This window comes from Anomaloglossus baeobatrachus, chromosome 11, assembly GCF_048569485.1.
Source record: "Anomaloglossus baeobatrachus isolate aAnoBae1 chromosome 11, aAnoBae1.hap1, whole genome shotgun sequence".
NCBI classification, from domain to species: Eukaryota; Metazoa; Chordata; class Amphibia; order Anura; family Aromobatidae; genus Anomaloglossus; species Anomaloglossus baeobatrachus.
In genome coordinates, this window is record NC_134363.1 from 104802107 (window position 1) to 104827900 (window position 25794).

The 25794-nt window shown below is 47.2% G+C and overlaps 1 protein-coding gene across 2 annotated transcripts in view; it reads left to right on the forward strand.

Moving 5' to 3' along the window:
- Nucleotides 1-24751, forward strand: part of HMBS (hydroxymethylbilane synthase) — a 37794-nt gene extending 13043 nt beyond the window's left edge. For both annotated transcript variants that reach the window (XM_075328715.1, XM_075328714.1), the window contains exons 2-14: nt 321-362; nt 795-867; nt 1343-1392; nt 2719-2774; nt 3002-3079; nt 12808-12885; nt 14001-14076; nt 20614-20727; nt 21202-21240; nt 21377-21496; nt 22285-22338; nt 22412-22498; nt 24231-24751. In XM_075328715.1, coding sequence (XP_075184830.1) covers nt 321-362; nt 795-867; nt 1343-1392; nt 2719-2774; nt 3002-3079; nt 12808-12885; nt 14001-14076; nt 20614-20727; nt 21202-21240; nt 21377-21496; nt 22285-22338; nt 22412-22498; nt 24231-24404 — 1041 coding nt within the window. In that variant the 3' untranslated portion in view covers nt 24405-24751. The remainder of the gene's footprint in view (nt 1-320; nt 363-794; nt 868-1342; nt 1393-2718; nt 2775-3001; nt 3080-12807; nt 12886-14000; nt 14077-20613; nt 20728-21201; nt 21241-21376; nt 21497-22284; nt 22339-22411; nt 22499-24230) is intronic.
- Nucleotides 24752-25794: the final 1043 nt, after the last annotated feature.

The following is a 25794-nucleotide window of genomic DNA, read 5'->3' on the forward strand; positions in this document are numbered from 1 at the left end:
CATACCGTAGTAATGGACTTCTGGATATTGCACAGATGCGGCAACATTAGATGCTTTTCTGCATTTTTGCTTCTTAAATAACGGACCCCATTATACTCGGTGGGGCTTGTCTGGGGTCACTTGTGTCCACCATAAGAAGGGGCCTTTTTCTTGCATAAGTTTTTTTTTTTTTTTTTGTGTCTATTGCCGCAAAGTAATGAAGAAGCAGAACTTGAAACACTGATGTGAACCTGGTCTGACGGATCTAGTGGCCATGTCTGTCTCTGTCTGGGTTATATCTATGAATCATAGATACTCTGCTGTTTTTTTTTTTTTTGCAGGAACAAAGAAATGTCATACGAGTTGGTACAAGGAAAAGTCAGGTGAGCCGGGCTGTACATGTGGTATTTATTGATAACACTAGGTGCTGTTTTTCCATGCCATACCCTTCATTTTTAATACAATTTAATGAGTATTCTCGTCACGTCCGTGTTTCGGTGACAGTAACATACTATACGCTCTTCTGTCTTATCACCAACTTGCCTCTTTTGAATGAAATCATGTGAGATAAGTCCCCGATAACTCACCGAATGCTCCTTTCCATTACTGCCTGTGTATCTACTGAACGGGTGATGTTCTGTCCCCTGCAATATGCAGACTACACGGGGAGCGGCAGATCATATTCACCATCATTGCATCGTGCGGGGGTATTTCATATGTAATTAGCAGAATGGAGCGTGTAAATGTGGCTGTATTTTACTGACCGTGAAGTGGCTGCATATGATGTGCGTCTAATCTGCGCGGTCTCCACACAGCTGGCGCGGATCCAGACGGACAGCGTTGTAGAAATGCTGAGCAACCAGTTTCCGGAGGCTCACTTTGAAATTGGTAAGTAAAGGCTTATTCCATACTGACTTGATAAGGGCACTTGTTTTACCACACCATCAGTGATGGCAGGAAAAAAGCTGCGTAACCCTAGAACGCATAATTGGGGCCTCGCTGGCCTGCTAGGTTACTTGTTTTCTATGGTAGATTTCTGTGGTTGTGCGTTCTAGGGTTAAAATCTGCTTTTTTTTTCTTTTTTTTTTTCTTTCACTTTTTGATGGTTGAAAAATGCTGAAAGAATTGAAATGCTTCAGATCGGTAAGGAAAACATAAGCCATGTGCACATGAGACTACATACAGCTCAGTCACATTGCTGGTACTGTAAAACACTGGTGTTTGTGGGAAAACATGGCAAAAACAAAACGTGAAATACCCTTAGGGAATATACAGGTTCTTCAGAACGTATACTAATAAAGGGTTTAGTGCAAACCAATGACACAACGCTTATTTCTCACTTTTGTGCATTCCATTGTTTTAGTTGCCATGTCCACAACGGGAGACAAGATTTTAGATACTGCTTTATCGAAGGTGAGTGGAGTGTGGATTACCAGGGAGCATCAAAAAGTCACCTGGTTCCTCCAGGAAGGTGCAGTATAGCATATGTATGGCTCTTTATGGGTCAGTTGCAACAAATGCTCAATTCGAAGTCTTCTTCTGATTACATTCATGGCTTTGGTTACATTAGGGCTTTTTTTTTAAACGAAACACATTAGGAAAACATTTCCTGAATCAGCTGCATACCTGTCCCTGGGTTGTACAGTGTTACAGCTCAGCTCTATTAGAGAATCTGTCAGCAGGTTTTTACTATGTAATCTCAGGACAACATGATATAGGGGGTAACACAGAATTCAAGAATGTACCACATGTCACCTCTTCCTGTGCTGTTGTTCACTTAGGCCTAAGCCACACGGCATGAAAATCGGTGCGAGTGGAGTGTGATAAAAAATCGCATTCCACTCGGACCAATATTAGCCTTTGTGCCAGCACCCATGAGCGATTATTTTCTCAGCCCTAATCGGACTGAGAAAACAATCGCAGCATGCTGCGATTGTAATGCGATCATTGTTTCTCTCGCACCCATTCAAGTGTATGGGGTGAGAGAAAAATTGCACTGCACTGGCGGTACACCGGTGTACCGCAAGTGCAGTGTGAGACTGGCAATAGCCGGCTATGGAGGAGAGAGGGAGATAAATCCCTCCCTCCCCCCGCAGCTGAGGTCCGCTCGCAAGGTTGGACTTCAGTCGCAGGGACACTCGCATGACACTCTGCTCTGCTGTACTGCCAGCGCGCGTCGGATGTCATGCAAGGGGATCGCAGTAATCCCAGTGTGGCACCAGCCTTAAACTGAGTGTTTTATAACTAGTACCTTATCATTGCTGTTACTTGCTGCCTCCTGCCATATTGTCCGACACAATCCCTCTTGTGATTAGCACCTCACTGTCTAGACTTTGTACACAGAGAGCCCAGTGTGGGTGGGCACAACATTCTCAGCTCTGCTGCATTACTAAATCTAACATTTTTGACTGTCAAAACGGCTGCAGCCAGTAATCTAAGTGATATATCAATGGATTCAGGATCTCTTTGCCTACATCATGTTGCTCGCATATGCGGTAGCAAAAACCTGCTGACAGATTCCGTTTAAAGTGAGTGGCGAAAAGCTGTAATACCATGCACAACCTGTGACCAAGTGTGGTGCTGTTTTCTTTATTCTTATTCAGCCAAGTTGGATGATAAGCGTCTGGTCCTCTTATCTGTGTGAAGGCGGTTGTCTTATCCAAGAAAGAGCACGTGCCATGTCTGCAAAGCAAAGGACACTGTACACAATATATATACTTTTACTTTTTTTCTTTCCAGATTGGTGAAAAAAGTCTATTTACAAAGGAGCTGGAGAACGCTCTGGAGAGAAATGAGTAAGTCCCTCATTTGTTTGATCATATTGGATATTTTGGGTTTCCATGAGGCTTCTTACATGCAGCCTCCCACTCTGCTGCTCTTTACATGGCAGAACCATGCAGGACGCCGTGCTAATCTGTAGGGTGTCAGTATACGTTAGTTATAGATCCTGGAAAATGGAAGCCATGATGTTATTGTGAGCATAGAAGATGCCTCCATTCCATGTGTCCTCTCTGTATTCCAGGGTTGATCTCGTCGTTCATTCGCTGAAAGATTTACCAACAACTCTACCTCCTGGCTTTACAATTGGAGCGGTTTGCAAGTAGGTGTCTTTTCTTTATTTCTAAGGATACTCTCACCCCACAGGAGATAATGCCACTATTCATTTTTTTCATCCAAAAGAAGATTGAATGTCTAAATAAGGCAAACAGGGGAAAGCTTCCCATCATCTCCATAAAGAATTCCATTACGGTCTCTTAATCTGCAAAACACATTTGGTTGAGTAAATCTCATTAAAGGGAATCTGTCACCAGTTATTATTATTATTATTATTATTTATTATTATAGCGCCATTTATTCCATGGCGCTTTACAAGTGAAAGAGGGTATACGTACAACAATCATTAACAGTACAAGACAGACTGGTATAGGAGGAGAGAGGACCCTGCCCGCGAGGGCTCACAGTCTACAGGGAATGGGTGATGGTACAATAGGTGAGGACAGAGCTGGTTGCGCAGTGGTCTACTGGGCTGAGGGCTATTGTAGGTTGTAGGCTTGTTGGAAGAGGTGGGTCTTGAGGTTCCTCTTGAAGCTTTCCACGGTAGGGGAGAGTCTGATGTGCTGAGGTAGAGCGTTCCAGAGTATGGGGGATGCACGGGAGAAATCTTGTACACGATTGTGGGAAGAGGAAATAAGAGAGGAGCAGAGAAGGAGATCTTGTGAGGATCTAAGGTTGCGTGCAGGTAGGTACTGGGAGACTAGGTCACAGATGTAGGGAGGAGACAGGTTGTGCATGGCTTTGTATGTCATGGTTAATGTTTTGAACCAGTTTTTTGTATCCCTCATCTGAGAGCAGCATAATGTAGATAACAGAAAGTAAACGGGAAACGGGTTGTAAATCCGCGCCAAGGACTCAGAAGATTCAAAGGAGATTTATGCCTCTTTTATTGGCATGCACATGTCTACGCGTTTCAGGATTCACCGCTCCCTTCATCAGGACAGCAAGCAAGGAACATCAAATCTGTTACAAGCAGAATCTGAGTAGTATAAAAAACCTTTGTGGTGACATCATCAGACCAGCCACTGTTTGAAAAAAACGTCAAAGGCACACCCATCCTGAGTCAGCATGACGTACTAATAGCAAGTGATACAATACAGATCAAAAAACAATGAAAGTAAGTTCATTCCACATTGCATTTAAACACAATCCTTAATCAATTGTGCCCGGCAGAAAAAGCGTTGAGTCCTAAGAAAAAAGGCAAAAAGAAAAATTGGTTCATATGTTTTGAACCAGGGTCAGAATTACGGGAGGAGTGGAGCAGGGTATTTAACCACAGAGCAATCTGCTCGTGCGTAAAGTTTTGGACCGAAAAAACAGTCCTGGGAATCTAGGAAATCAATGTGTATGTTGCAATTTAGTGTAAACATGTAGATGACAGGAGAAGGAAAAAGACAAAAAAGGAAGAAATAAGAAAAAGAAAAAAACTCTCACTAATGCATTATTTTTTTGCCTTTTTTCTTAGGACTCCTTAACGCTTTTTCTGCCGGGCACAATTGATTAAGGATTGTGTTTAAATGCAATGTGGAATGAACTTATTTTCATTGTTTTTTGATCTGTATTGTATCACTTGCTATTAGTACGTCATGCTGACTCAGGATGGGTGTGCCTTTGACGTTTTTTTCAAACAGTGGGTGGTCTGATGATGTCACCACAAAGGTTTTTTATACTACTCAGATTCTGCTTGTAACAGATTTGATGTTCCTTGCTTGCTGTCCTGACGAAGGGAGCGGTGACTCCTGAAACGCGTAGACATGTGCATGCCAATAAAAGAAGCATGAATCTCCTTTTGAATCTTCTGAGTCCTTGGCGCGGATTTACAACCTGTTTCCCGTTTACTTTCGGTTATCAGCCAGATTTGGGACTGCTGTCGGACTTGGATTCCTACATGTGTGCATAGTGGTTGTGACTGGCACAACCATTATAGGTGAGTCTAATACCTGATTTCACCCTTTCCATCACCTGGGTAAGACCCTATTGCGCTTTCTTTTCCACAGTTTTTTTTTCTTTCCAGCATAATGTATAGACAGAGACCCTGATTCCAGCGATGTCACTTAATGAGTTGTTTGTTGTCATTATGATAAAATCAATGGGTTTTTTTTCTGGTGCAGATCTAGCAGTTATACAGAGCTCATGAATATGCTGCAGCACGCCAAGTAGTCCTCTAATGATAATCTACTGCTGATTAAACAGCGATTTTTATCAAAACAACACTAAGCAGCCCAGTAAGTGACACATCGCTGGAATCAAAGTGTCTGTCTCTATATTATGCTGCTCTCAGGTTAGGTGGAAAAACCTGGTGACAGATTCCCTTTTAAAGGGATTATCCAGCAGCTGGCCAAACGCTTAATTGATTTAAGAAAAAGAAAAAAAAAAAGCTTATACTCCCCTCCTGTAGCAACGCTATTCCAGGGTTTCCAGCTACCGCATGACATTTTGCCAGTTAGCGGGCAATGTTCGGCTGCGGTGCTCATGCTACGTAATAATGTCATGCAAGTGCTGGGAAACTTGGTGCAGAGGAGTGTATGTGTGTGTGTATATATATATATATATATATATATATATATATATATATATATATATATATATATATATATATATATATATATATATATATATATTTTTTTTTTTAGTGGAGGGAATGGTTAATAAATACAGGATTTAAATGAAATCTTATGACCAGATTCTTGGTATCAAATCTGGCATCAGCAGGATGTAGGGGCAGAGACCCTGATTCCCGAGATGTAGCACTTATTTTGCCAGTTGTTGTAGTTTTGATAAAATCACTGTTTTATCTGCTGCAGATCTAACAGTCTCTGAATGCTGAGCTGTGTATAGCCCCACGTACACCACTTATGGCAGCTTTCTGTATATACTGTACATTGGCAGAAAGTTGCCAATCCGTGGTGGGGCGGGGTTATACAGAGCTCATGAATATGGAGGACTACATGGCAGCTGGTTTACTAGTCCTTTTAGTGATCTATTTCTGATAAACTATGGCTATAGTTTTGCTAAAATAAGTAGACAAGGGTACTTTCACACTTGCGCTAGTCGCAACCCGCCGCATTGGATAACAGCGCAATCCGTTGATGGCTTGCGCTGTTTCCCATAGACTTGTATGGACAACGGATTGCAACTAATGTGTCTGCGTTGTATCCGCCACGTGACAGATCAGTCGTGGAACGACTGACCGTTGGGCGGCAGGAACGCTGCATATAGCATTTTTTGAGCTGCGGATTCCCTTTTTTTTTTTTCACTGCACATGCTCAGCTCTTATGTTTAACTAGAAGGTGGCCCGATTCTAACGTATCGGGTAGTCTAGAATGTGTATCTAGGTTAGCAGATTGAATAATAATATAATCAGCAAGTCTTAAATAATGATGGTTCATTTTCTTCATCGTTCCTTATGGGAGACCCAGACCATGGGTGTATAGCTTCTGCCTCCGGAGGACACACAAAGTACTACACTAAAAAGTGTAGCCCCTCCCTCCGAGCATATACACCCCCTGGTTAACCAAATATAGCCAGTTCAATGCTTTGTGTTCAGGAGGCACACATCCACACATGCATTCTCATCTGATTTTGATTTTTGGAAAGAGTTTGAAGAAAAGCGGGTCCAAGCCTGGACTCCCGGCATGTCCCTTCTCACCCCACTGTGTCGGCGGTGCTGTTAAGGTTGATTTCATGGCTGTAGCCTTTGCATGCCGCGCTCCTTCACCATCCCTCGGGCTCTGGCTTGAAGTGGGAGCCAGCACGGTTCTTCCTGCCTTGCAGGAGACCGGTCTCCATCCGCAGCCCTTTCAGGATCCTGCCGGACGGAGCACTCATCCCTCAGGGACCTGGCCCTGCGTCTCACAAGCTAAGTATCTGAGACGTTATTATCGGGGGGTCCCTTGTACTTTATTGTTGGGGAGAGTGTGCTGTGTATCTATTGTGACATTTCCGGCCGGTTCTCTGGTTTTTACCTGAGAACCGCGCCGATGGTGCCTGCTCGTCGGCTGCATCGTTAAATTTAGGCCCCGGCTTCGCCTGAGGCCTAGTTTCGTTTTCACTGCCCCTGCATGCCAATCATGCAGAGGGACAGTGTGGCTCCGCCCAGCGACTGTTCAGCACTGGGGAGGGACACTCCTCTCTGAGGAAATATTCCCTCCCCTGTATATCTCCTTGGCCCTCCGATCCCGCTCTTAGAGTTGGCCCCGCCCCCTCTCCTCGCTTCGGCGCCATTTTATCAGCGTTCTCATGCATGTCTGCATAACCACATTGTGACAGCGATCGGCGCTGGCCATCTCTCTGGGGGTCCGGGCTGTGGGATCTGGAGGGCACAGAGATGTCTCTATGTCAAACGGTCTGGCAAGCCACAACCTCCGGTTGTGGACCTGCTTATATACACTGTTTATATACTCTGCTGGGGGTCATTCTGGCCAGAGCCCCCACTTCAGCAGCATGTCTCACATCAGAGCAAGGCTGCAAGGCTGTACTTAATATGCACTGCTGTAGGCTCGTACTGCCTGTACCGAGCACATAACCACATTGTGATGCCTGCTCTAACATAGTGGTGCCTCAGCCTGGAGGCTCATCCCCAGTGGTCCCTCCGGCTGCTCCGGCTCCGGTGGCTGAACCCCCGGCTTGGGTAGAATCCCTCTCTCCAGGGGACAGCTGTCCCGGACACTGCTGAGCATGCATCAGCCCCCTTCTCAGGGCGCTTCTGCTGCTACGGCTCGCTCAGCAAAGCTCACAGAGGATTCTTCATCTGGTCTCAGACCCCGTCCTCCTAAAATGGAGACGCAGGGTCCCCTTTCCTTCCTCGTCCCGCGGCTCTGGTTCACGAGCTGACTCGCAGGACAAGGAGGATGCCTTTACTGGGGGCTCGGACGCTACTCCATGTACCCCATTGATCTGTCCGAAAGTGACGCAGATGCTAATGATTTGATTGCGTCCATTATATTTGTACTGGACCTCAATCCGCCTGTATCAGGGGAGCACCCCTCTCTGGCAGAAAAGCATCAGTATACCTTGCCTAAGAGAACAAGGCGTGTGTTCCTTAGCCACTCCAGTTTTTCAGGCCACTGTGACCAAGCCCAGAGCCTGTCCTGACAGACGCTTCCCAAAGCGTGGTTCTGATGACCGTTTTCCGTTTCCACCAGAGGTGGTCAAGGATTGGGCTCATTCACCAAAGATAGACCCTCCGGTGTCTAGACTCTCAGCCCGGAAAGTTGTATCAGTGGCTGATGGCAACTCCCTTAAGGATTCCACTGACCGCCATCTGTATATGAGGCGGCAGGGGCCTCGTTCTCCCCACCTTTTGCAGCAGTGTGGGCTTCAGAGCCATCTCTGCTTCTCTAGAGGAGATGCATTCCCTCACCAGGGACTCTATGCCCGAGATGGTTGCCTTAACTTCCAGGTCTTCAGCCTTTTCATCCTATGCCATGTCTGCCATGCTGGAGGCTCCGCACTGCGGTGGCTTCGGCCAATTCTCTCGCTATCCACAGGATCCTGTGGCTTCGAGAGTGGAAGGCAGACGCTTCTTCAAAGAAGTCCCTTGCTGGGCTCCCATTTGCTGGGCCCAGGCTGTTCGGTGAACAACTGGATGAAATTGTTCAGGAAGCTACTGGCGGGAAGAGTACTTCCATGCCACAAGCAAAAACAGGGCAGGAACCAGTCGAGGTTTCGTTCCTTTCGTTCCTCCAACTGGTCGTCCTCTAAGCCCTCGGCCTCGTCCACTAACTCAGCCAAGGACCAAAAACCCAACTGGCGCACGAAGCCGCGTCCTCAGAAGACTGCAGGAGCTGCTGCCACTGACGCAGCCTCCTCTTGACTATCTGGCAGCGCCAGCAACGTCCTTGGTCGGTGGTAGGCTCTCCCGCTTGGCGACATGTGGTTTCAACACGTCTCCGATCAGTGGGTGCGGGATATCATCTCCCACGGCTACAGGATAGAATTCTATCCAGCCCGCCAAACAGATTTTTTTCTGTCAACTCCCCCCTGCTCCAAGGCCGCCGCCTTCTCTCAGGCCGTGGCATCCTTGCAGGCCAACGGAGTAATTGTACCGGTTCCCGCCTGGGAATGGTTCAGAGGTTTCTACTCAAATCTCTACCAAGTCCCCTAAAGGGACGGTTCCTTCCGGCCCATCCTGGATCTCAGGCTTCTCAACAAGCATGTTCAGGTGCGGCTTTTTCGCATGGAGTCTCTCCGATCAGTCATTGCCTCAATGACCCAAGGAGGTTCCTTGCATCCTCGACATCAGAGATGTCTATCTGCATGTGCCAATTGCAGTTTCGCACCAGCGTTGGCAACGTTTTGCAATCAGAGAGGAACATTTCCGATTCGTGGCTCTTCCCTTCGGGTTAGCCAAGGCCCCTCGAGTATTCATCAGGGTCATGGCAGCAGTGGTTGCGGTTCTGCACCTCCAAGGGTTGGCATACCTTTTCCTGGACGGCCTTCTAGTCAAGGCGTCATCCTGTGCAGACCGTCAGCGGAGTGCCTCGCTCACTCTCGCCACTCTAGTCCAATTCGGGTGGCTTGTCATTCTGCCCAAGTCCACTCTGACTCCGACCCAGAAGCTCACGTACCTAGGGATGCAATTCGAGACTCTGCCGGCACTTGTGAAGCTGCCTTTAGTCGAACAGCAGTCCCTCCACTAGCGGTGCGCTCTTTGCTGAGGCCCCGCCGTCATTCCATCAGGCACCTAATGCAGGTGCTGGGTCAGATGGTGGCGTCAATGGAAGCGGTTCCCTTGCCCAGTTCCATCTGCGTCCTGCAGCTGGACATTCTTCGCTGTTGGGACAAGCGGACTTCCTTTTTGCACAGGTTAGTGGCTCTGTCGCCACATACCAGGGACTTCCTTCAGTGGTGGCTTCGGCCCCTCTCTCTTCAGGGACGCTCCTTCCTGGCCCCGTCCTGGCTGATCCGCCCCACGGATGCCAGTCTATCCGGCTGGGGAGCGGTATATCTCTACCACAGAGCGCAGGGCACTTGGACTCCGTCCGAATCAGCCCTCTCGATCACTGTGCTGGAAATCAGAGCTGTGCTTCTAGCTCTCTTGGCCTTTCACCACCTGTTGGCGGGCAAGAACATTCGAGTCCAGCCAGACAACGCCACAGCGGTTGCCTACATTAACACCAGGGCGTGACACTCGGCCGCCTGGCACTGTTGGTATCCTTCAGTGGACGGAGGATTCCAGGTCCACCACATCCGCAGTCCACAACCCAGGCGTGGAAAACTGGGAGGCAGATTGTCTCAGCCGTCAAACCGTGGACAGCGGCGAGTGGGCTCTGCATCCGGCAGTGTTTCGGTTAATCTGCCGCAAGTGGGGCACTCCGGAGGTGGATCTTCTCTCCCACGATCCTCGGGCCTTTGCAGCAGACGTGCTGGTTCAAGATTGGTCCCAGTTTCGTCTGTCTTACGCGTTTCCCCCTCTAGCTCTTGCCCAGAGACCTGCGCAAGTTCAGAATGGGGGGCCGTCGGGTCATTCTCATTGCCAGACTGGCCCAGGCGAGCTTGGTACCCTGACCTGCTCCATCTGTCCGTTGAGGTGCTGTGGCATCTCCCGGACCGTCCAGACCTTCTCTCACAAGGTCCGTCTTTCCGCCAGAATTCTGTGGCTCTCAGATTGACGGCGTGGCTCTTGAGTCCTGGATCTTGACGACTTCTGGTATCCCTCCTGAAGTCATCTCCACTATGACTCGGGCTCGGAAGTATTCCTTGGCCAACATCTATCACAGGACCTGGAGAATTTTCCTGTCCTGGTGTCGCCCTTCCGGCCATGCTTCTTGGCCTTTTTTCCTTGCCGACCCTCCGGTCCTTTCTACAGTCCGGTCTGCAGCTAGGACTATTCCTCAAGGGACAGGTCTCGGCTCTGCCAGTGTGTTTCCAGCGGCGTATCGCCCGGCTGGCTCAGGTGCGCTCCTTCATACAGGGCGCATTTCACATCATTCCGCCTTACCGGCGGCCTTTGGATCCCTGGGACCTTAATCTGGTCCTCACGGCTTCCAGAAACCCCCCTTTGAGCCTCTTAGGGAGGTTTCTTTGTCTCGTCTTTCACAGAAGGTGGTTTTTCTAGTGGCCATAACTTCCCTCGGGAGAGTCTCTGATTTGGCTGCACTCTCCTCGGAGTCACCTCTTTTTGGTTTTTCATCAAAACAAGGTGGTTCTCCGTCCGACTCTGGACTTCCTCCCTAAGGTGGTTTTTCCTCCACCTTAACCAGGACATTTCCCTGCCTTCCTTTTGTCCGGCTCCTGTTCATCGCTTTGAAAAAGCGGTGCATATCCTGGATCTGGTGCGGTCGCTCCGGATCTATGTGTCTCGCACCGCTGTTCTTAGGCGGTGCACCTCTCTTTTTGTGCTGACCACAGGTCGGCGTAAGAGCCTCTCGGCTCTAAGCCGACCCTAGCTCGTTGGATTATGTCGGCCATTTCCGATGCCTACCAGTGTACTCAAATGCCTCCCCCGCCGGGGGATCAAGGCACACTCGACCAGAGCTGTCGGTGCCTCTTGGGTTTCAGGCACCAGGCTACGGCTCAGCAGGTCTGTCAGACTGCCACTTGGACTAGTCTGCATGCCTTTTCGAATCACTACAAGGGCATGCTCATGCTTCGGCAGATGCGAGCTTGGGCAGACGCACCCTTCTGGCGGCTGTCGCCCATTTGCGAAGTTAGGTTTCGCCTACTTCTCAGTTTTCTGTTTATTCCCACCCATGGACTGCTTTGAGACGTCCCATGGTCTGGGTCTCCCATAGGAACGATGAAGAAAAAGAGTATTTTGTTTACTTACCGTAAATTCTTTTTCTTATAGTTCCGTAATGGGAGACCCAGCTCCCTCCCTGTTGCCTGTTGGCAGTTTCTTGTTCCGTGTGTTATCACCGGCTGTTGTTGTAGACAGACTCCGGTTGTTCCGGTTCTTGCTCTATCTCTACTTGTGGGTGGCTACTCTCCTTCAGGTTTTGCACTAAACTGGCTATATTTGGTTAACCAGGAGGTGTATATGCTCGGAGGGAGGGGCTACACTTTTTAGTGTAGTACTTTGTGTGTCCTCCGGAGGCAGAAGCTATACACCCATGGTCTGGGTCTCCCATTACGGAACTATAAGAAAAAGAATTTACGGTAAGTAAACAAAATTCTCTTTTTTTGCTCGTTGGTCTCCTGCTGTGCAGCACGCATCGGCGTGTGTCTGCTATGTGTGTGTGTTTGCTGTGACTGTGCTTCTGAATGCTGGACACTTGCAGTCATGCACAGTATGAGGCCGGGTGTACCCGCATCCAGGCTTTAGAGAGGTCTAGTGTGCATGACCGGAAGTGCCCGACATTCAGAAGCGCGAACACAGGTACGAATGTCACTACTGGTGACGCTGCATTGAATATCATGTTAGTACACCCCTGTGAACGTGCTACCATGCTAAGAAGGCGACTAGTCGGGGGATATAACGCCCTTGGAACTAGTCTCTGCGCTCATTAGCATACGGTAAAACATCTTTACAAATACTTTTTCAAACGATCTTTTTGTCTGTTAGTGTATACAGGGACGGTTAGGCAGGGAATAGCAATATGTACTCAGAACTGCTCGTGGTTCTGGGTGCATATTGCACCTGACAGGTTCCCATTAAGTGGAAAAACCCTGCACCTCCCTTTTTAAGGGATGGTTGTCCAAGGAGTGTAAACCCCATTACCATGTAGACACAGGCCCTTTGTTCTTTGACTTATTTGTAGAGATAATAGATTTTGTGCTGATATTTTCTGTCTATGTTGTGACTCTCATGTTTCTTATTTTTATTGCCCATAGGCGTGAAAGTCCATATGATGCAGTTGTTTTTCACCCTAAGAATGTGGGAAATACTTTGGAGAGTTTGCCCAAAAATAGGTGAGATTAGCGAGTGCAAACTGCGTGTGACCAGAAGGGTAATAACACAAAATGTAGGGACACTGGGTGTATTGGCCTCGTGACTTCTGTTCATGGCGAGATCATTGTACTCCCGATGTCATATTGCATCACTACCGTCACACAATGGATATCTGACAGCAAAGCTCTTTTCTTTTGGAGCTTATTCAAATATAATATAGGGCTAGAGATCTAGGCCTGGTAGGAGCAGGAGGACATTTATGCTGTAATTTGACAGTTTTTGACATAAATCACAATAGATTTTTGAGAACTGGAGCAAATAAGTTAATAAACTCCCCTTTGTGTTTCCACTGTGCAGATTTCCTTCCACTGCTTAATATTTACATTGCATAAACTTAGTCTGCATATGCGGCACATTACTGCCAGTGATTCATGCTGGGTGAAGAGGGTGCTGCATCCATAGTCACCTGTGTTATACATAATGATGCGCAAACAGTTTGGTATTCCGGTGCTCGGTGCTCTTAACGAGCAGCTGATGCTCGGATGGGTGCGAGTCGAGTACAAGTATAATGGAAGTCAGTGGGAACTCATACATATTTCCGGAAAATCTTTAGCAAAATTGCTTGAGTTCCCATTGACTTGCATTATACTCAAGTCGCGCTCATCTGAGCATCAGGTGTTTGTTAAGAGCGTTGAGCACCTGAATACCGAACTGTTCGATCCTGACTAGTTATACACCATCACTCTGCTTCACCTACGCTGCATCCACACCCACTGAAGCTGTGTCTAAAACACATAAGACCTTATGCAGACGGCCTTTTTTTTTTTTTTTTGTTCGAGAAAAACTTTCATCCGTGTGACTGACCTGATTTTTACCTATTTTACCCATCATAACTGCATCACTTTTTATCCATGAGAAATGGCTGTCTGAACGAGGCCTTATTGTGGTGTAAGACATGTTTGTCGGCACCCAGCGAGACAGCATGCATTTATCCTTCCAATTCTCTTTAACAATATGTAAAATGGTGTTCCTCTAGATTACTAACCATCAGTACAGGCAGATTGTATTTAATCATTGAGTATATTTTTATATTAATAAGACGTAGAATAATGCTAATTGTTATATTTTTGTTTAGTACAATTGGGACCAGCTCTCTTCGCAGGGCCGCTCAGCTGAAGAAGCGATACCCTCATTTACAGTTTAAAGATATTGTATCCTTTTCACAATTAAATGTGATAGAAGCCCAGGGATCAGCTGTTATCTGGAGATATCAAGTGCATAAAGAAGCCCGACAGGCCTCGACACTCACAGTACAATTAGGAATGTGAATCCAGTTTCCTAATGTCTCTGAGGTATTACACTGCTCACTCCTCCAATTAGTTGTGCACTTATTAGTTCTCTAGAGAATGATGTTTGTCAGTTGTCCACCCTGGTTAAATGACATTTCGTAACACAAGAAATGAGATTTCGTAACCCATCTGTTAACCCAAATCATTCTAATATGGTAGATAGCTTGTTTCGAGGGCACATTTTATTTTAAGAGAAATATATTTCATTTGTATTTCACGGTTTTTCAAGCTCAAACATGTGCACACAATCTATATTCTGCCTGATGAGTGCACATTAACCCCTTCAGCCCCCAGCCTGTTTTCACCTTAAAGACCGGGCCATTTTTTACATTTCTGACCAGTGTCCCTTTGACAGGTTATAACTCTGGAATGCTTCAACGGATCCTGGCGATTCTGAGATTGTTTTTTCGTGACATATTGTGCTTCATGTCAGTGGTAAATTTAGGACGATATGTTTTGTGTTTATTTGTGAAAATTTTGGAAATTTGGCGAAAATTTCGCAATTTTCAAAATTTGAAATTTTATGCCCATAAATCTGAGATATGTCACACAAAAGTTACTAAATAACATTTCCCACTTGTCTACTTTATACCAGCGCAATTTATTTTTTTTCCGTTAGGAATTTAGAAGGGTTCAAAGTTCATCAGCAATTTTTCATTTTTCCAACAAAATTAACAAAAAATTTTTTCAAAACTACATCCAAGAAGTTTATTAACCTTTTTGGAGCTTTACAGCAACCAAAGCAATGTGGAAGGAAAAAATGAAAATTTTGCTTTTTTATACAAAAATGTTACTTTAGCCATAAAATTTAGCATTTTCACAAGGGTATCAGAAAAAATGCACCATAAAATTAATTGTGCAATTTCTCCTGAGTACACCGATATCTCATATGTGGGGGAAATCGATTGTTTGGGCGCACGGCAAGGCTCTGAAGAGGAGCATCATTTGAATTTTTGAAAGCAAAATTGTCTGGAATAATTAGCAGATGCGATGTTGCGTTTGGAGACCCCCTGAGCTGCCTAAACAATGTAGCTCCCCCACAAGTGACCCCATTTTGGAAACTAGACCCCTCATGGAATTTATCTAGATGTTTATTGAGCACTTTGAACCTCTGGGGGCTTCACAAAAGTTAATAACTTTGAGCCGTGAAAATATAAAAAAAAAAAAAAATAATTGCCACGAAATTGTTACTTCAACCAGGTAGCTTTTTTTTTTTCACAAGGGTATCAGGAAAAAATGCACCATAAAATGTATTGTGCAATTTCTCCTGAGTACACAGATACCTCATATGTGGTGGAAAGAAATTGTTTGGGCACACGGTGGGGCTCAGAAGAGAAGGAGAGCCATTTTACAGCAAAATTGGTTGGAATTATTAGCGTACGCCATGTTGCGTTTGGAGACCCCCTGAGGTGCCTAAACAATGGAGCTCCCTAACAAGTGACCTCATTTTGGAAACTAGACCCCCCCCCCATGGCATAAATCTAGATGGGTAATGAGCACTTTGAACCCTCACGTGCTTCATACATTGAGGCATAAAAACAAAAAAGTACTTTTTTTTTTCCACAAAAATGTTATTTTAGGCTCAATTTTTTAATTTTTACAGGGGTAACAGGATAAAATGGACCGCAAAATTTGTTGGGCAATTTGTTCTGACTACGCTGATACCTTTTATGCGGCAGAAAACCACTGTTTGGGTGCACGGCAGAGCTCCAGAGGGAAGGAGCGTCATTTGGCTTTTTAAATGGAAAATTAGCTGGAATCGTTAGCCACACCATGTTGCGTTTGGAGATCCCCCTGATGTGCCCAAACAGTGGATCTTCCCCACATGTGACCCCATGTTGGAAACTAGACCCCCCCTATACAAAGAAATATTAGTTTGGCAAAATAAAAAGTATAGACGTCAGTAAAAAAAAAAAAAAAATTATATTTATATACAGTTAGGTTCAGAAATATTTGGACAGTGACACAATTTTCGCGAGTTGGGCTCTGCATGCCACAACATTGGATTTGAAATGAAACATCTACAACAGAATTCAAGTGCAGATTGTAACGTTTAATTTGAAGGTTTGAACAAAAATATCTGATAGAAATTGTAGGAATTGTACACATTTCTTTACAAACACTCCACATTTTAGGAGGTCAAAAGTAATTGGACAAATAAACCAAACCCAAACAAAATATTTTTATTTTCAATATTTTGTTGCGAATCCTTTGGAGGCAATCACTGCCTTAAGTCTGGAACCCATGGACATCACCAAACGCTGGGTTTCCTCCTTCTTAATGCTTTGCCAGGCCTTTACAGCCGCAGCCTTCAGGTCTTGCTTGTTTGTGGGTCTTTCCGTCTTAAGTCTGGATTTGAGCAAGTGAAATGCATGCTCAATTGGGTTAAGATCTGGTGACTGACTTGGCCATTGCAGAATGTTCCACTTTTTTGCACTCATGAACTCCTGGGTAGCTTTGGCTGTATGCTTGGGGTCATTGTCCATCTGTACTATGAAGCGCCGTCCGATCAACTTTGCGGCATTTGGCTGAATCTGGGCTGAAAGTATATCCCGGTACACTTCAGAATTCATCCGGCTACTCTTGTCTGCTGTTATGTCATTAATAAACACAAGTGACCCAGTGCCATTGAAAGCCATGCATGCCCATGCCATCACGTTGCCTCCACCATGTTTTACAGAGGATGTGGTGTGCCTTGGATCATGTGCCGTTCCCTTTCTTCTCCAAACTTTTTTCTTCGCATCATTCTGGTACAGGTTGATCTTTGTCTCATCTGTCCATAGAATACTTTTCCAGAACTGAGCTGGCTTCATGAGGTGTTTTTCAGCAAATTTAACTCTGGCCTGTCTATTTTTGGAATTGATGAATGGTTTGCATCTAGATGTGAACCCTTTGTATTTACTTTCATGGAGTCTTCTCTTTACTGTTGACTTAGAGACAGATACACCTACTTCACTGAGAGTGTTCTGGACTTCAGTTGATGTTGTGAACGGGTTCTTCTTCACCAAAGAAAGTATGCGGCGATCATCCACCACTGTTGTCATCCGTGGACGCCCAGGCCTTTTTGAGTTCCCAAGCTCACCAGTCAATTCCTTTTTTCTCAGAATGTACCCGACTGTTGATTTTGCTACTCCAAGCATGTCTGCTATCTCTCTGATGGATTTTTTCTTTTTTTTCAGCCTCAGGATGTTCTGCTTCACCTCAATTGAGAGTTCCTTAGACCGCATGTTGTCTGGTCACAGCAACAGCTTCCAAATGCAAAACCACACACCTGTAATCAACCCCAGACCTTTTAACTACTTCATTGATTACAGGTTAACGAGGGAGACGCCTTCAGAGTTAATTGCAGCCCTTAGAGTCCCTTGTCCAATTACTTTTGGTCCCTTGAAAAAGAGGAGGCTATGCATTACAGAACTATGATTCCTAAACCCTTTCTCCGATTTGGATGTGAAAACTCTCATATTGCAGCTGGGAGTGTGCACTTTCAGCCCATATTATATATATAATTGTATTTCTGAACATGTTTTTGTAAACAGCTAAAATAACAAAACTTGTGTCACTGTCCAAATATTTCTGGACCTAACTGTATATATAATATATATATGCACCTGCAACTGATACTAAGGCAAGTGGCACACGTGAGAGCGATGCACAAATCTCGCATCGCATCACCCGACACAGCCGCACACTCCTGTCTGGAAGAGAGCGACCGTGTCGGATGATGCGGTTTGAGACTTGTGCATCGCTCTCATGTGTGGCACTGGGCTGACCCTTACAATATTTAGTAAAAAATACTGTAGTTGCCAATTACTACAGTATAATTTTACTGGCCCTAAACTAAGTTTATTTGTATTTCTTTCTTAGTTTACAGAAAAAAAATCAGGACGAACGCAAGGATGTGCTGCAAAAAGGGGGGGACTAGGTGGGATGGAAAAAAAGATGGATGGAGGATGGGAGAGGGCGCGGCGGAGGAAGGGAGAGGGCGCGGTGGAGGATGGGAGAGGGTGCGGCGGATGGAGGAGTGGCGGAGGATGGGTGAGGGCACAACGGATGCAGGAGCGGCGGGGGAGAGGGGAAGGGTGGAAGGGGAGTGGGAGGTGAGATTGGGGATAGCTACCTTACAGGATGGATCTAGGCAGCAGGATTGCAGCAGATCCGGGAGGGGGAGAGGGGGCAGAGGATTAAGGGGATGGGAGAGAGCAGGCAGCAGATCAGGGAGGGGGCAGAGGCTGATGGGGGAGTGAGGTGGCGGATGCAGGGGCGCGGCGGAAGATGCAGGGGCGCGGCGGAAGATGCAGGGGCGCGGCGGAAGATGCAGGGGCGCGGCAGAAGATGCAGGGGCGCGGCGGAAGATGCAGGGGCGCGGCGGCAGATGGGGAGAGTGCGGCGGCAGATGGGGAGAGTGCGGCGGCAGATGGGGAGAGTGCGGCGGCAGATGGGGAGAGTGCGGTGGCAGATGCAGGGGCGGTGGCAGATGGGGAGAGTGCTGTGGCTGATGGGGGAATGGAGCGGCAGATGCAGGGGCGGCGGCAGATGGGGAGAGTGCTGTGGCTGATGGGGAGAGTGCTGTGGCTGATGGGGAGAGTGCTGTGGCTGATGGGGAGAGTGCTGTGGCTGATGGGGAGAGTGGAGCGGCAGATGCAGGGGCGGCGGCAGATGGGGAAAGTGCTGTGGCTGATGGGGGAGTGGAGCGGCAGATGCAGGGGCGGCGGCAGATGGGGAGAGTGCTGTGGCTGATGGGGGAGTGGAGCGGCAGATGCAGGGGCGGCGGCTGATGGGGAGAGTGCAGTGGCTGATGGGGAGAGTGCAGTGGCTGATGGGGAGAGTGCAGTGGCTGATGGGGAGAGTGCTGTGGCTGATGGGGAGAGTGGAGCGGCAGATGCAGGGGCGGCGGCAGATGGGGAAAGTGCTGTGGCTGATGGGGGAGTGGAGCGGCAGATGCAGGGGCGGCGGCAGATGGGGAGAGTGCTGTGGCTGATGGGGGAGTGGAGCGGCAGATGCAGGGGCGGCGGCTGATGGGGAGAGTGCTGTGGCTGATGGGGAGAGTGCAGTGGCTGATGGGGGAGTGGAGCGGCAGGGGCGACGGCAGATGGGGAGAGTGCTGTGGCTGATGGGGGAGTGGAGCGGCAGATGCAGGGGCGGCTGCAGATGGGGAGAGTGCTGTGGCTGATGGGGGAATGGAGCGGCAGATGCAGGGGCGGCGGCAGATGGGGAGAGTGCTGTGGCTGATGGGGGAGTGGAGCGGCAGGGGCGACGGCAGATGGGGAGAGTGCTGTGGCTGATGGGGGAGTGGAGCGGCAGATGCAGGGGCGGCGGCTGATGGGGAGAGTGCAGTGGCAGATGCAGGGGCGGCGGCTGATGGGGAGAGTGCAGTGGCTGATGGGGGAGTGGAGCGACAGGGGCGGCGCAGCGGCGGATACAAGGAGGCAGCAGAAAGAGAGCAGCGGCGTCAGATGCAGGGGGGGGCGCAGTGTGAGGAGAGCAGCGCCGTCAGATGCCCCCATGCATCTGATGCCGCTGCTCTCTTCCCGCTGCGCCACCCCCTGCATCTGACGCCGCTGCTCTCTTTCTGCTGAGTAGCGGCGTAACATGCAGGGGTGCAGTAGGAAAGTGGCGGCGTCACATGCAGGGGCGCAGCGGGAGAACAGGGGCGAAGCAGATGGAGGAGGGCAGCGGTGGATCGGGGGCTGGGACTCACAGATGGGCACCCTCAGGGATCGCTCTCCTCAGATTCCACGGAGGGAGAAGTTAAGGAGAGCGATCTCCTACAGCGACCTCACCCGGTCCCAGATGCACGGTGCTTGGAGAGATCGGTCACAAGGCCGATCTCTCCAATCAGAGCCGGAGGCGGGTGCAGTAAAGCTCACCGAGCTCCAGCCAATGGCCAGTGCTGCAGCTGCACTGACATAGCTGGATTTCAATGCTTAAGCCATTTTCAATGGCTGAAACATTACACTGGCTGTGATTGGCTGAGCGGCGTTCGTCAGCCAATCACAGCCTCCGTAGGTCCGGTAAGGAGACACCACCCTCCTGAGGTCAGGTACAAGTCCTCTCCTTCCCGAATCTACAGTTTTTGAAAACCGATCACGGTGCCCGTGGCTCCGGGGCCGCGATTTCGCCATGACGGATGTATCCGTCATGGGTCTTTAAGTACCAGGGCACCATGACGGCTAGATCCGTCAAAGGTCATGAAGGGGTTAAAATATATCCGCAATTGACCATATTGTTTTAGCTGAATTGTTCCTTCAAACAAACTTTTTTTTTTTTTGTCTGGATGTGCAAGTAATGAAACTGAGATGTCCCTTTTTTTCTTTTTATTTTCAGTAAATAAATGAACATATATATTTGTAGCTGTATTGTAATTCTCGGTGTGTTCATCCTTAATATTTCCCTCTTCAGAGGGGTAATTTAAACACTCGACTGAAAAAGCTGGATGACCATAACGATTTTAGTGCCATTATTTTGGCTGCAGCAGGTCTGCTTCGCATGGGCTGGGAGAAGCGAATTGATCAGGTAAGTAGATGGCGAGTTTCCTGGAGTTTACCCCTTTGCTTTGCAGGGACACTGGGCAGATTTTCTATCATTAGTACACCTTGTTTTTTGTCAAAAATCCCTCAGATATTTGTGCAAATTGAAGTCTAGTTTGTTAGTGTTTGTGCCTCACTCGTAAAGCGGGGTAACATTGCAGGATGTAAATTAGCTAGAAAGTCATATGGTTTGAAAGGTGTGCCAACAAATGGGTGCAAAAAGTGGCACAAAATAGGTCAAAACAGAAGATGGTGTCTAAAGATGCGCCAAAGGTATCATCCAGCCTGAGGCACTGATACATTTGGAGCATTTTGGACTAGTTTAATTTTCACTGTCTAATTAGGACTTATAACTCTGCCCCATAGAGAGTCCGGACAGGAGCATGACGCCATGTGCCATCAGATCCGGTATCTCAGGCCATATGATACACCCCATACATTTATTCTTCTCACCCCTCAGATCCTGTTACCGGAGCAGTGCCTGTATGCGGTGGGCCAGGTATGGATTGTCTGATTTCCTTCTTTTCTCACAGCATTTGCATTATACTGCCAGAATATTTTTAGGTTTATGATCTTGAAATGTAATTACTGGAGTAACTTTCTTTTTCTTTGATGGTTACCTTCTGTGTTGTTAGGGGGCATTAGCTGTTGAGGTTCGAGCCAGAGACCAGGACATCTTGAAAATGGTTTGTGCCTTACAGGACGCACAGACGGTGTTCTGCTGCATTGCTGAAAGAGCATTCATGAGAAGACTGGTAAGCCCCGCGAATAGCAGAGAAAGATTAACCAAAGTAATCTGTGTGATCACAGAATGGTCAGAGGGAAATACGTACATCTGTAGATATGTGAGGAGAGAGCGCACCCCGCCGCTGACTGCCATAACAAAGTATAGCTACGGACTCATCATTATAGGCCCCCAAAACCACCCCCTGCTGCTGTTCCCCGAATGCAATGACTGAGATGGCATTAGTGAGTGATGGCTCCAGCTGTGACTAGCTGCTCCATTTATTAGGATGGATTATATCAAAGATCTGCAACAATTTTAATAACACAATATATATGCACCAAGACAAGTTTAAGAAGTCCTTTGAGGAAATCTACTACCTTATTACATGTTGTAGGGCAGCGGTCCTGATTCCAGCGATGTGTCACTTACTGGGCTGTTTTCTGCAGGTTTACTAGCCCTCTAGTGATAATGTATTGCTGATTTTAAACCGATATCAAAACTAAAGCAAGCAGCCCAGTAAGTGACAGATCGCTGGAATCAGGATCTCTGCCCTTATGTTATACTGCTTTCAGATCATCTGGCAAAATCCTGGTGACAGATTCCCTTTAAATGTTATGTACACAAGGATAAATGTGGTGATATTCGCTACTGGACTTTTGTTCCTTCAGCTCTGTGTTATGGAGATGCAGCATCGTCTGTACTCATATTTCCCATAAATCCAGTGTCCATCCTCCCAAATGTTATTTTCTGGCTCTTGTATGATTGAGTATCGGATGTCCTCCTTAACATTTGCCCCTGTTGTGCATTGGTTTTTAGGAGGGTGGCTGCAGTGTGCCTGTGGCAGTGTGCACATTTATCCAGGATTCTCAGGTAACAGATCGCTAGGTCTTTACACATTTCTCTGTTTCATATTGGGATTCTCATTCTGCCCGGTTTTGTTTAGCTGTATCTCACAGGAGCTGTTTACAGCCTGGACGGATCAGACTGCCTGAAGGAGACAATGCAGAGAACTGTTATGTTTCCAGATGAGGTAAGACAGGAGCACAACCTTTATCATCCCAATATAAAAAAAAACAAACACCGCAAACCCCAAGACTTCCCTCTATGCAGGGGCCAGAGACAAGGCATTCTTTAATAGTGTGCCATGTCAGTCTCTCTTAATTATCCAGTGTGGCACTGACCTTTAGATTGGCAGAGATTTCATCCTACGAATTGCAAAGGATGAAGTATTTTACTTCCACATCAGATGATAAACTGGAGCGGGAGTATCTACTGATGTCTGCAGCTGGGTTCCAGAACAGACTTCCTTCCCTCTGGGAGTAAGGGGTACTTTGCACACTACGACATCGCAAGCCGATGCTGAGAACAATAGTCCCCGCCCCCGTCGCAGCAGCGATATCTTGTGATCGCTGCCGTAGCAAAAATTATCGCTACGGCAGCTTCACACGCACTTACCTGCCCTGCGACGTCGCTCTGGCCGGCGAACCGCCTCCTACTAAGGGGGCGAGTTGTGCTGCGTCACAGCGACGTCACACGTCAGGTGGCCTTAAACATCCCGCCCACCTCCTTCCTTCTGCATAGCCGGCGTGAGCCGCGGTGACACAGGTAGATGTTCCTGGCTCCTGCGGCTTCTCACACAGCGATGTGTACTGCCGCAGGAACGAGGAACAACATCGTACCGTCGCTGCAGCAACATTATAGAAATGTCGGACACTACACCGATGATACGATTACGACGCTTTTGCGCTCGTTAATCGCATCATAAAGGATTTACACACTACGATATCGACAGCGACGCCGGATGTGCGTCACTTTCGATTTGACCCCAAAGACATCGCACCTGCGATATTGTAGTGTGCAAAGTACCCCTAAGACCTGCCCTATCTGTTAGGCTGGAATCACACATCCAGTGTTTCATGTGTCTTCAGCTCTTCATTAATATTTTCTTTTACACTTCTGGTTTTGTCTGAAAAAAACTTCACTAAAAATTGTGCCAATATTAGGGTTTGTCCAACTTGAGACAGTTGCATGCTTGATAAAGCCCTATTGGAGGGTGAAACGTTGCTGTTCGCGGTTTGGATGGAATAAAAACCTTTAAGATTAACCCCTGGGACGCTGTCTTTCTAATTACTATGACAGTGTTGCATAATCTTGTTAACCTAGGACGTATATATACATGTCCAAGGTCATGAAGGGGTTATGTCCCTCTGGTTACCGCAGGCTCCAGCGTCGAGCCCACCCTAATCCTCGCACATGAGCCGATCAATAGACATGTGAGGATTACAGGTGCGAGTGAATCAGATTCACCCGCGCCTGCTTACCACTTAATCACACTGTCAAATACTGATAGTGCAATTTAAATGGCCACATTAGGGATTGCGCCTTCCCCGCCGCCATCGGTGGCCCCGTGACGTGATCATGGGGCGCCAATGGGTTGCCATGGTAGTGCAGGGTCAGCTGATGACGTATTTCCTGTGAGCTGACAGAGCGCCGACTCTTACAATAACGCTGCATTTTTGCTAAGAGCAATGCTGCTCTGATCAGCAGAAATGAGAAAGTGATCAGCCTGTGGGGGTGAAGGGGTTAAAAAGGACCTGGGCTTTCTAGACAACAAGCAGGACATTTATGCCGATTTTGTTTGTAAACTGCCTCCTATCATCACAAATAGATGTGTTTATTCTAAATTTTGGTTGAAACTTTTTTTCTTGTTATATTCTTTCTGAATAATACGTAACGCTGAGTAACACTTTCTTCTCATATAGGATGTTGATGGACCAAATGATGACAGTCAGCACGTAGGGATCACAGCGCTCGGTGTACCACATAAGGCCTTGGCATCTGCAGAATATCTAGGAACAGAACTCGCAGACCTACTACTGAGCAAAGGTGCTAAAGAGATCCTGACTGTGGCAAGACAGCTCAACGATGCCAGATAATGCACATTACATAGTACTTCAAGACAAAGATCAATCACTATATTCTATTTTCTAGGTACCACTGTTTGGCGAACATATAATTATGTGATCAGCCAAGGTTCTCCAGACAGTGGAGCCTACACAATAGGAAATATAGTTGTGCCTAGTCATTAGGATTGGGCCTTTTACAATGAACTTGGCCAAGAGACGACATTCACTTGTAGAACATGTAGCTGAAAATGATCAGTATTTTATAATGCGCTGCTAAGACGTGGAATTCTGTAATTTTCTGGCTGTAATCATTTATTATAATGTACAATAAAGAAGCTGTTTTACCAGTCACACGGCAGGAAAAGCTTATAGAAAAATGCTATGGCTTATCGGGATTTAATTTTGTTCTCATCTATAGAGTTTAGTAACTGAGGGCCTGATTCATAAAGACCGGCGTGGATGAGATGTGCTGGAGTCAGACTTTCCTGATTCATGAAGATGCATATGGCCTTGCAGGAAGTAGGAGTGGTCTAAACCTCTGCGCCTCGCCACACATCCAACTCCAGTCCTTGCTAGAGTAATACATATGAAGCATACGTTGCTGCTTATGATGAATTTGATAAGCAGCAATTGCCCTGTCCCGACACAGCTCTGCCCACTGTCACAATATGATGTGAACTAAAGGTGCATAATGTTAGGGCAGTCGCCAATTGCACCAAAATAATCTGACTTTTCAAAGCTTTTTACATCAGAATAATGCTTTGACGAGCAAATCCCTAAACCTCTCATTTCACTTCTGTGGCAGTGTGATTATATAAGTACTAGAAGGTGGCCCGATTCTACGCATCGGGTATTCTAGAATTTACGTATTGTGTAGTTCATGTATGATTTTTGTTATATATATATATATTATATATATATATATATATATATATATAGATGTTGTTGTGTGTAGTTACCAAGTGTTTGTGTAGGGCGCTGTACATGTTCTGGGTGTTGTCTGGGTGTGACGGGGGGTGAGAGCGGTGTTGTATGTGTGTTGCGTTGTTTGTGGAGCGCTGTGTCTGTAGCGTTGTGTGTGTGTTGCGCGGTTTGTGTGTGTGTGGTGTGTTTTGGGGGAGGTATGTTTTGTGCAATGTGTGTGTTGTGCGGTATGTGCGTATATTTGTGTGTGCAGCGTTGTCTGTGTGTGTGGGTGTCTGTGTAGGGCAGTTGTTTGTGGTTCCCAGTGTGTGCGTGTGTGGTGTGCTGTGCAGTGCGCGCGCGCGCGTGTGTGTGTGTGCGCATCAGCCTCTCTTCTCTCAGCCTACCTCTCCCAGCCTCCCTCCTCCCAGCCTCCCTCAGCATCAGCTTCCCTCTCCCAGCCTCCCTAAGCATCAGCCTCCACCAGCATCAGCCTCTCTCCTTCCAGCCTCCCCCA